Raw genomic sequence first — 10,924 nt, 5'->3', positions numbered from 1 at the left:
TCAGTGCGTGCCTCATCGAAGAAGTTTCGCAAGAAAGCATTCTTGATGTCGGCCCAGGATGTTAGAGATCCTGTGGGTAGCTGCTTAAACCAGTGCATCGCTTCTCCAGTCAGAGAATACTTGAAGAGTTTGCACAATAGGTAGTCCTCGGGGACTCCATCCATACGAATAGCAGCGATAAGATCCTCGAACCTCTCTAGATGGTCCATAGGATGCTCGTGCGGTAACCCAGAGTAGGGTATCTGCGACACGAGTGTGTAGTACTGAGGCTTCAGCTCGAAATTCTGCTTCTGAATCTCTCAAAGTCGAATAGCTGATCTGTTGGCGTAGTACTCATCTGGACGATTGTAGTCAGCCAGTGCCCTTGGTCGAGCAGCCTCTTCTACAGGTTGAGCAGCTCCTGTAGCATCAGTATCAGAGATTACATTCCCCTGAGCGTCTAGTTTCTGACCTGTTGCATTACGCAGATGACCATCCTGGTCATACAGGTTTCCATTCTCGTCCTGTCTGAGAATAACAATCGCAACCATGTTTCGCGACTGATGATCGATCGATGTACGCGGTGTAGTATCGATCGATGTCGAACGATGTAGATTGGTCAACGATGAAGGTCGGGTGTCGGTTGACGATGAAGGTCGGGTGTCGGTCGACGGTTGGGTCTGAGAATCGGTCGACGTGAAAGCTGCGGCGTCGAGCGATGTGGAACGTTGGTCTTTGCGGATCGTTCGTTCCAAGTGAGCAGGATCTTCTGAGAATAGCAGGTCTTTGTCCTTGTTGCTTCTGGTACTGCTGGGCATGCACCTGAAAAGACAAGAAAAAAATTTGTGTCAGAATGAGGGTAGAGAAAAGAATAAGAATTAATAACACTAAATCAATTGCCGATCAAAGCTCCCCGGCAACGGCGCCAAATTTGATACCCCTCAAATTACTCAGGGATCGAATCCACAAGGAGCTAGGGAACCTATTAAACTAGTCAAATTATTAATTCTAAGTGTTTGTTGTTTTATGGTTTAAAAGTAAATAGCAATCCTAATTGATCAAGTCTATTGCTCGACTAACAAGATGATTGGGTGTGTAACTTATTGGAAGATATTAGATGTAGGGTTTCTATTCAGGTGTTGGAGATTATAATCCTATAGATGCCTAACAGTTGCATGCATGATATATTAAAGCTCAACTCCTTAATCACAGTGATCAGCGATGGCAATGTTTCACTGGTTAACTAACTAGATCTTGGATCTCAACTGTCGTCTTTTGATCACAAGAAAGTGTCGATCGATGATCCTATAGGGATATCGATCGATACACCTTTCGCAATATCGATCGATTGTCAGAAGACAATATCGATCGATGCTTATAGCTAAGCCCTAAGCGCAGGTTTATAATGCTCACTAGTCTCCTAAATCAGCGGTTAGCATCTCTCTAGCAGTCCTAGCATGACAGATTAGATTCAGGACAGGATGGTCAAGGATGCTTGACTCATGCTAATTCCTAGGTTCATGTTCTAGTTAGTAAGGCTAAAACAAGCATTAATGAACAATCAATCAATGAATATCACAACTTAGCAAATCTATAGTTGGGACTAATCCCTCTAACCTATTTGAACCCTGAATCTAACAAGTGACCTACTCAGACATAGCTAAGCAATTCATGACACAAAATATAGATAAAAACTGCATATAATAGAATAGATGAATCAATGGAGTTCCAATCACAAATCTCTCTATGATTTTCTCTCCTAAAACTCTCTGCTGAAAATAAGAATACAATGGTGGCCAAAAGCTCTCTTGCCTTCTAGCACGTAGGCAAGTATATAACTATTAGGTTAAAAACTCGTCAGTGGTAATCTTGTAATTTGGTGAAGCCTTGGGTTTAAAGTCGGCTGGAACCAAGTCGCGCATCTCGCATCTCGACATCGATCGATGGTACAGGATGTACATCGATCGATCATAATCTTCAATCGTCGAGGCTTCTCTTCTGTATCGATCGACGGCACTGGATGTGCATCGAACGATTGCTTCTTCTTCGTATCGACCTCTAATGGTCAGCTCGGATGAAATCTCTATTAAGCTCCTAAATGCTCCATAATCATCACTTTATTCCAAGATACTCCTGAACCTCAAAACATACCTAATAAGATAGAATATATAATATATAGATAGTAAAACACTTATATACCATGGATGAAAATGGGTCAAATCCATGGTATATCACCTCCTTTGCGGTTCTCAGCGAGAAATTCGTGGAGCAATTCACTAGCAGTAGGGACCTGGAGAATACCTCCGACAGCCTCTAATAAATCCTCCAGCACCAAACAGAACCCCGGCGAGGCTACATAGCCCGCTTCAATCAAGAGAAGGTGGCTATCCCCGAATGCAGTATCCCCACTGCTATCTCCGCTTTCAAGAGAGGTTTGCTCCCCGACGGAGACCTCAACAAGGAGCTGACCAAATATCAGTGCAAAACCATGGAAGACGTCCTATCTTGAGCCAGGGCGCAGGTCAAATGGGAGGAAGACGTCGCCAGCCGGGCCAAACCGCGGAAAAATCTAGATCCCAAGATGATCAGACCAGGCGAACCGAGCGAGACGAGAAACCCTCTCAAAAATCAGCTAGGGACTCCGAAAATCGAAATGGGGGCAGGTACCAGAACCGGCCGATCGAGAAGGCAGAAGGGATGGCAGTGTCCACGTGGCCATACATCTCTTACCTCTCCGTCTCATGGCCGGAGCTGGTCAATTTTCTGAGGCAGATGGGGCAGCAGGTCAAGTGGCCTCAGAAGATGAAAGCTCCCGACTCTTTCTGGAACCCTGGCTTCTGGTGCGACTTCCATCGAGACCATGGTCACAAAACGGAGAACTGCGTCGCATGAAAGATCGAGGTCAACGAGCTGCTTAGGAAAGGGCACCTCAAGGAGTTCCTTTCCGATAAGGCTAAGAGCCATCTAAACAAGGAGACAACGGGTAAGCCCACTGTAGCTGCTCCCGTCTCGCCACCGCGACAGGACCGAGTGATACATGTCATTTCGGGCGGTTCGAAAATTAGCGGCATAAGCCATGCAGCAGCAAAGAAAAGCACTTGGAACGCCAAGCACGGCCTAGAGGCAGCCAAGCCAAAATTTCTGCTCCTAGGAACATACGAGATAAGCTTCACGGCCAAGGAGCAGGAGAAAGTCCTCACTCTGCATCACGACGCCCTGGTTATCTCGTTCACTGTAGCGAACTGCCTGGTAAAAAGGATACTGGTAGATAATGGAAGCTCAGGCAACATCATCTTCCAGGCCGCATACAAGGACCTAGGGCTGGAGGAAGATGCTCTAACTCGGAAGGTAACCCCCCTTATAGGGTTCAGCGGGGAAGTCAAACAAATCGCCGGGGAGATAACCCTCCCCGTATACGCCGAAGGAATCAACATGTCAACCAAGTTCCTCGTGGTTGACTGCGACTCATCTTACAACATGATTCTAGGACGGCCCCAGATTCACAGAATGGAGCCGTCCCCTCGACTCTTCACCAAATGGTGAAATTTCCTACACCCTGGGGCATAAAAGCGATCAGAGGAGATCATGAATATTCCCGCTCCTGCTATCAGACCACTCTGAAGGGAAAGACCAAGGTCTTTTAGAAATTACAGAACAAACCTCCGGCTCGCCACACCGAGGAACTAGGGGTAGAGGAAATAGACGAGGTGCCATTAACCGAAGGAGATCAGACCCGACATCTCAAGATCGGTTCCAAGCTAACCGAAGGATTGAGAAGAAGACTGGTAGACATCCTCAGGTTTAACTCCGACTGCTTCGCTTGGTCCCACGCAGATATTCCTGGGATCGATCCGGAGATCATCATGCACAAGCTGCAGGTGGATCCTCTACATCAACCCGTCAGACAAAAGAGACGGAAATTTTCCCCCGAGAGAGACGCAATCATCAACGATGAAGTCAAGAGCCTGCTCGGCGCGGGGTTCATTCGTGAGGTGCAGTATCCAGAATGGCTAGCTAACGTCGTCGTGGTCAAGAAAAAGAATGGGAAGTGGATAGTCTGCATCGATTTCACGGACCTCAACAAGTCATGTCCAAAGGACCCCTTCCCGCTACCTCATATCGAGAAGCTGGTGGACGCCACCGCGGGGCACAAGTTGATGAGCTTTATGGACGCGTTCTCCGGCTACAATCAGATACTTATGCATCCGGAAGACCAGGAGAAAACATCCTTCATGACGTCCAGAGGGATCTACTGCTACAAGGTCATGCCCTTCAGCCTAAAGAACGCAGGATCGACCTATCAACGGCTGGTCAACATGATGTTCGCGGACCAAATCGGGAGAACCATGGAGGTCTACATCGATGACATGCTAGTCAAATCCCTGGAAGCGGAAGACCACATATCTAACCTGCAGCAAGCCTTCTCCACCCTCAGGAAATATAACATGAAGCTCAACCCGGCTAAATGCTCATTTGGGGTCAGTTATGGCAAGTTCCTCGGGTACATCGTGACCCATCGGGGCATCGAGGCCAATTCGTAGCAAATCAGGGCCATTCACTCAATCCCTTCCCCGAAGAACGTCAAGGAGGTTCAAAACCTAACGGGAAGGATGGCAGCCTTGAGCAGGTTCATCTCCAGACTCTCCGACAAATCTCACGCCTTTTTCGGAACTCTCTAGAATCCGAAGGATTTCCAGTGGACAGGAGAATGCAAATCCGCTCTCCTGTCCAAGCCACTACTCGGTGAAGTCCTGCTGCTATATCTATCGGTCTCCAAACACTCCAAGCAACTGGAGCAGAGCGCCGAGAAGCTCAGCCAGCTCGAATCGGAGAATCTTACCCTCCGAGACGAGAACCAAGCCCTTAACGCGATAGGTAACAAGAAGCGTCGATTCCGAACTTAGTTTCGCCCTATGCCGACTCTGGAAAAACCCAACTCCGGGACATGCGCGAACCTCCCAACTACGGCGCCCGAAGGAGACGCAATTACGCGAGAAAAATCCAAGGATGCTCAGACCTTCGACGTGGAGGACAGCGACGCGGAACCCGAGCCTGATAAGGAAGCATCAGACGGAGCAGCGAGAACGGAGTCTCCTATGATCGCTCACCTTCACCAGATGTTCTCCGATAGGCTCAACGCCATGCAATCCATGGTAGAGAGACTCCCGGAGGTAGCTCCCCCCATTCGGAAGAGCAACCCCGACTCCTACGCCGATACTCCTTTCACGGATGAGATCACCTTGATCGAGATGCCCAGGAAGTTCTCTTTCCCCAGCATAAAGGCGTACGATGGCACCACTGATCCGGACAACCACGTCGCCCAATACAGAGAAATGATGCTCGCCGTAGCACTCCCAAAGGGGTCACGCGAAGCTACCATGTACAAAGGTTTCGGCTCCACCCTGACCGGACCCACTCTGCAGTGGTATATCAACTTACCCTCCAGGTCCATAGCCTCCTTCGCGGTTCTCAGCGACAAATTTGTAGAGCAATACACCATCAGCAGGGACCTGGAGAAAATCTCCGACAGCCTCTACGAAATCCTCCAGCACCGAGCAGAACCCCTGCAAGGCTACATAGCCCACTTCAATCTAGAGAAGGTGGCTATCCCCGAATGCAGTATCCCCACTGCTATCTCCACTTTCAAGAGAGGTCTGCTCCCCGACGGAGACCTCTACAAGGAGCTGACCAAATATCAGTGCAAAACCATAGAAGACGTCCTATCTCGAGCCTGGGCGCAGGTCAAATGGGAGGAAGACGTCGCCAGCCGGGCCAAAGCGCAGCAAAATCCAGATCCGATGACGATCAGACCAGCCAAACCGAGCGAGACGAGAAACCCTCTAAAAGATCAGCTAGGGACTCCGAAAATCGAAACCGGGGCAGGTACCAGAACCGGCCGATCGAGAAGGCAGAAGGGATGGCAGTGTCCACGTGGCCAGACATCTCTCACCTCTCCGACTCAAGGCTGGAGCTAGTCAATGTTTTGAGGCAGATGGGCCAGCAGGTGAGGTGGACTCAGAAGATGAAAGCTCCCGACTCTTTCTGGAACCCTGGCTTCTGGTGCGACCTCCATCAAGACCATGGTCACAAAACGGAGGAATGCGTCGCACTAAAGATCGAGGTCAACGAGCTGCTTAGGAAAGGGCACCTCAGGGAGTTCCTTTCCGATAAGGCCAAGAGCCATCTAAGCAAGGAGACAACGGGTAAGCCCACTGAAACTGCTTCCGTCTCGCCACTGCGACAAGACCGAGTGATACATGTCATTTCGGGGGGTTCGGAAATTAGCGGCATAAGCCATGCAGCTGCAAAGAAAAGCTCTTGGAATGCCAAGCACGGCCTAGAGGCAGCCAAGGCAAAATGTCTGCTCCTAGGAACATACGAGATAAGCTTCACGGCCAAGGAGCAGGAGAAAGTCCTCACTCCGCATCACGACGCCCTGGTTATCTCACTCACTGTAGCGAACTGCCTGGTAAAAAGAATACTGGTAGATAATGGAAGATCCGGCAACATCATCTTCCAGGCCGCATACAAGGACCTAGGGCTGGAGGAAGGCGCTCTAACTAGGAAGGTAACCCCCCTTATAGGGTTCAGCGGGGAAGTCAAACAAACCGCCGGGGAGATAACCCTACCCGTATACGCCGAAGGAATCAACATGTCAACCAAGTTCCTCGTGGTTGACTGCGACTCGTCTTACAACATGATTCTTGGACGGCCCTGGATTCACAGAATGGGGGCCGTCCCCTCGACTCTTCACCAAATGGTGAAATTTCCTACACCCTGGGGCATAAAGGCGATCAGAGGAGATCAGGAATATTCCCGCTCCTGCTATCAGACCACTCTGAAGGGAAATACCAAGGTCTTATAGCAATTACAGAACAAACCTCCAGCTCGCCACACCGAGGAACTAGAGGTAGAGGAAATAGACAAGGTGCCATTAACCGAAGGAGATCAGACCCGACATCTCAAGATCGGTCCAAGCTAACCGAAGGATTGAGAAAAAGACTGGTAGACTTCCTCAGGTTTAACTCCGACTGCTTCACTTGGTCCCACGCAGATATGCCTGGGATCGATTCGGAGATCATCATGCACAAGCTGCAGGTGGACCCTCTACATCAACCCGTCAGACATAAGAGACGGAAATTTACCCCCGAGAGAGACGCAATCATCAACGATGAAGTCAAGAGCCTGCTCGGCGTGGGGTTCATTCGTGAGGTGCAGTACCCAGAATGGCTATCTAACGTCGTCGTGGTCAAGAAAAACAACGGTAAGTGGAGAGTCTGCATCGATTTCACGGACCTCAACAAGTCCTGTCCAAAGGACCCCTTCCCGCTACCTCATATCGACAAGCTGGTGGACGCCACCGCGGGGCACCAGTTGATGAGCTTTATGGACGCGTTCTCTGGCTACAATCAGATACTTATGCATCTGGAAGACCAGGAGAAAACACCCTTAATGACGTCCAGAGGGATCTACTGCTACAAGGTCATGACCTTCGGCCTAAAGAACGCAGGATCGACCTATCAACGGCTGGTCAACATGATGTTCGCGGACCAAATCGGGAGAACCATCGAGGTCTACTTCGATGACATGCTAGTCAAATCCCTGGAAGCGGAAGACCACAGATCTCACCTGCAGCAAGCCTTCTCCACCCTCAGGAAATATAACATGAAGCTCAACCCGGCTAAATGCTCATTTGGGGTCAGTTATGGTAAGTTCCTCGGGTACATCGTAATCCATCGGGGCATCGAGGCCAACCCAGAGAAAATCAGGGCCATTCACTCAATCCCTTCCCCGAAGAACGTTAAGGAGGTCCAAAATCTAACGGGAAGGATGGCAGCCTTGAGCAGGTTCATCTTCAGACTCTCCGACAAATCTCACGCCTTTTTTGGAACTGTCAAGAATCAGAAGGATTTCCAGTGGAGGGGAGAATGCGAATCCGCTCTCCAAGAGCTAAAATCGTATCTCACCACTCCTCCTCTCCTGTCCAAGCCACTACTCGGTGAAGTCCTGCTGCTATATCTAGCGGTCTCCGAACACGCCGTGAGCGACGTCTTAGTTTGCGAGGAGCAAAACAAGCAGCTACCAATCTATTACGTAAGCAAGGCTCTCCTGGACGCGGAGACCCGCTATAGCCCCCTAGTAAAGCTGGTCTTAGCCCTGATAGTCACTGCTCGCAAGCTCCGACCTTACTTCCAGGCTCAACCAATCGTGGTTGTTACCTCCTTACCTGTAAAGTTGGTCCTCCATAAATCAGAAGTCTCCGGACGCCTAGCCAAATGGGCCGTGGAACTAGGGGAGTACAATGTAATATTTCGACCCGCCATGGCTATAAAGTCATAGGTCCTAGCAGACTTCGTGGCTGAATTCTCCCCTTCCTTGCTCCCAACTCTGGAGCAGGAGGTACGCCTCCGAGGCAAAAGTAAGGAAAAGGGAGAATGGATCGTACATGTTGATGGATCCAGCAACATCAGAGGATCTGGAGTAGGGATAGTGCTTACCTCGCCAACAGGGAACACAGCCTCAAGGGCAGTATATGCAACTTCAAAGCAACCAACAATGAAAGCGAGTATGAGGCCCTAATCACAGGCTTAACCCTCACCCATCAAATGGGAGAATAGAACATCCAGGTCTTCGGCGACTCCCAGCTGATAATCAACCATGTACAAGGGGAGTACCAAGCAAAAGACGACAGCATGATCCAGTATCTGGCGGTCGCTCAGCGACTAATCAAGAAGTTCAAGAGCTGCAAGCTCACTCAAATCCCCCAGGAACAGAATTCACTAGCCGACGCCCTGGCTAATCTAGGGTCCGCCCTTGAAACGAATAGCCAGATGAGTATCCCCTTGCTCGTGCTTCAATGGCCAGCTACCATGGAGGAACCCCTGTCAGAGGAGGTCTCCGCCTTCGAAGAAGGCGAAACCTGGATGACCCCCCTAATCCGGTACCTGGAGGCCGACATCCTCCCAGAAGACCGTAGCGAGGCCAGAAAGATCAAAAAGCAAGCCGCAAGGTACTGTATCTCCCAGGAGAAGCTGTACCGGAGATCTTTCTATGGTCCGTATCTGAGGTGTGTCACACCCCGAGAGGCCGCTAGAATCCTTGTAGAACTACATGAAGGAGATTATGAATCCCACTCTAGTGGTCGAAGCCTAGTGCTCAGAGCTAGAAGGGCCGGTTACTATTGGCCCACGATGGCCGTCGACGCCGACAGATAAGCCAAGCACTGCGACCAATGCCAAAGGCATGCTCCAGTCTCCAAGCTTCCCCATAGAACCTCAAGTCCATAAGCTCACCATGGCCCATCAGAAAATGGGGCATGGATATAGTAGGGAAATTCCCTATGGCGCCAGGGCAGAAGGTATTCCTTCTGATAGTCACTGACTACTTCTCCAAGTGGGTCGAAGCAGAAGCGCTCAGCCGCATAACAGATCTCCAAATCCACAAGTTCCTGTCGACCTACGTAATCACTCGCTTCGGGGTCCCCCACAAGATCGTCACCGACAATGGACCCCAGTTCACGAGCCACAACTTCAAGGAGTTCTGCAAGGACTGGGGCATAAAACTAACTTTCGCCACACCCCGACACCCCCAGTCTAACGGATAAGCCGAGTCCACGAACAAAACAGTGGTCAACATGCTTAAAAAGCGACTGGAGGGCTCTCACGGAAAGTGGGTGGAAGAACTACACGGAGGCCTCTGGGACTATCGGACCACTCCTAAAACAGCAACAGGGGAAGCCCCCTACTTGCTAGTCTACGGCTCTGAGGCCATTGTACCTACAAAGATGCACGTAAGAACAACGGTCTCCAGATCTACCTCTCAGGAGGAGAATAACGAGCTGATGGCGCTAAGCATCGACCTGCTCGACGAAAAAAGAGAGGCCGCTCGACTAAGAAACTGGTCCTACCAGCAAGACGTCGCCAGGACGTACAACAAGAACGTCAGAACCAGAACCTTCCAGCAAGGGGACTGGGTTCTACGACGAGCAGAAAAAACAACGGGGAAACTCACCCCAGGGTGGGAAGGACCCTATAAGGTCATCGAGGTGCGGAGAGCAGGCGCCTACAGGCTATAAGATAGCAAAAGTAAAATACAACCCAACTGCTGGAACGCCATCCACCTCAAAGCCTATCATTTTTAATACGGTCTACGGATCATGATTTCTATACTACTATATACTATTTAAGCATTATGATTTCCTACTCCTATGTATGCTAAACGTCTCCGGACAAAGCTTATAATAAAGTAGTTCTGACTATAAAAGCAGAGGGGAAATCATTATACTTAAAGGGGCATACGAGCTGGATCAGGTCTCCAGAGACCTCCGATCCTGGCCAATCCTCACAAAAAGTGACACGACCACAGTGGCACGCCCACAAAGAATCAAAACGGGTATGAGACATAAAGCAGGAATGAGTATGCGCAAGCCTGAGTATGCTGTCAAAACTACCTAAAACCCCTGTGCAGCCTAAGGTGCATCGGGGTCCCCAGAGTACCAATGTGAAAAGTACCTGTAATAAAACAATACAAGCTACACGATACAGGGGACACATGGTATATACTCATTGCAAAAGTACTGTGAAATACAGGGAGCAATCTAAATCCTGCTTCTCCAGATGTGGAAAGCAGTGTAAGCCTGGCACTTAGGTTATAACACCCACACCAGCACCCTCTAAGCCTGTCAGTGACTTCCTGCAGAAGTAGAATACAACATAGGAACTCGATAATGGCCAGCTTCCGAGCGGCAGAATGCGAAATCCAAACAGGTACCGATAGTAGTCTTGCCTAGGAAGGCAGAGTACGGTACCTACAAAAAACATTTCGGGTTCCCAAGGAACTCCGAGTAATTATGTGAGCCCCCGATCTAAAAAGGAAACCCAAGGTTCCCCAAACGATTTTGGGTCCTACGCATAAAATCTAAGGAAGAACCTCCGGGTTCCCCCAT

The 10,924-nt window shown here is 49.7% G+C and overlaps 1 protein-coding gene across 1 annotated transcript; it reads left to right on the top strand.

The window, feature by feature from the left end:
- Positions 1–9,613: 9,613 nt before the first annotated feature.
- On the top strand, positions 9,614–10,054 carry LOC125585913. The gene has a single exon (XM_048755633.1). It carries the CDS (start codon positions 9,614–9,616, stop codon positions 10,052–10,054), a length of 441 nt encoding a protein of 146 aa, XP_048611590.1.
- The last annotated feature ends 870 nt before the right edge of the window (positions 10,055–10,924 follow it).

This window comes from Brassica napus, chromosome C4 (genome assembly GCF_020379485.1).
Source record: "Brassica napus cultivar Da-Ae chromosome C4, Da-Ae, whole genome shotgun sequence".
In the NCBI taxonomy this organism is placed as follows: domain Eukaryota; kingdom Viridiplantae; phylum Streptophyta; class Magnoliopsida; order Brassicales; family Brassicaceae; genus Brassica; species Brassica napus.
The sequence above is the reverse complement of the archived record's forward strand: the minus strand, read 5'-3'. Positions and strand labels throughout refer to the sequence as shown.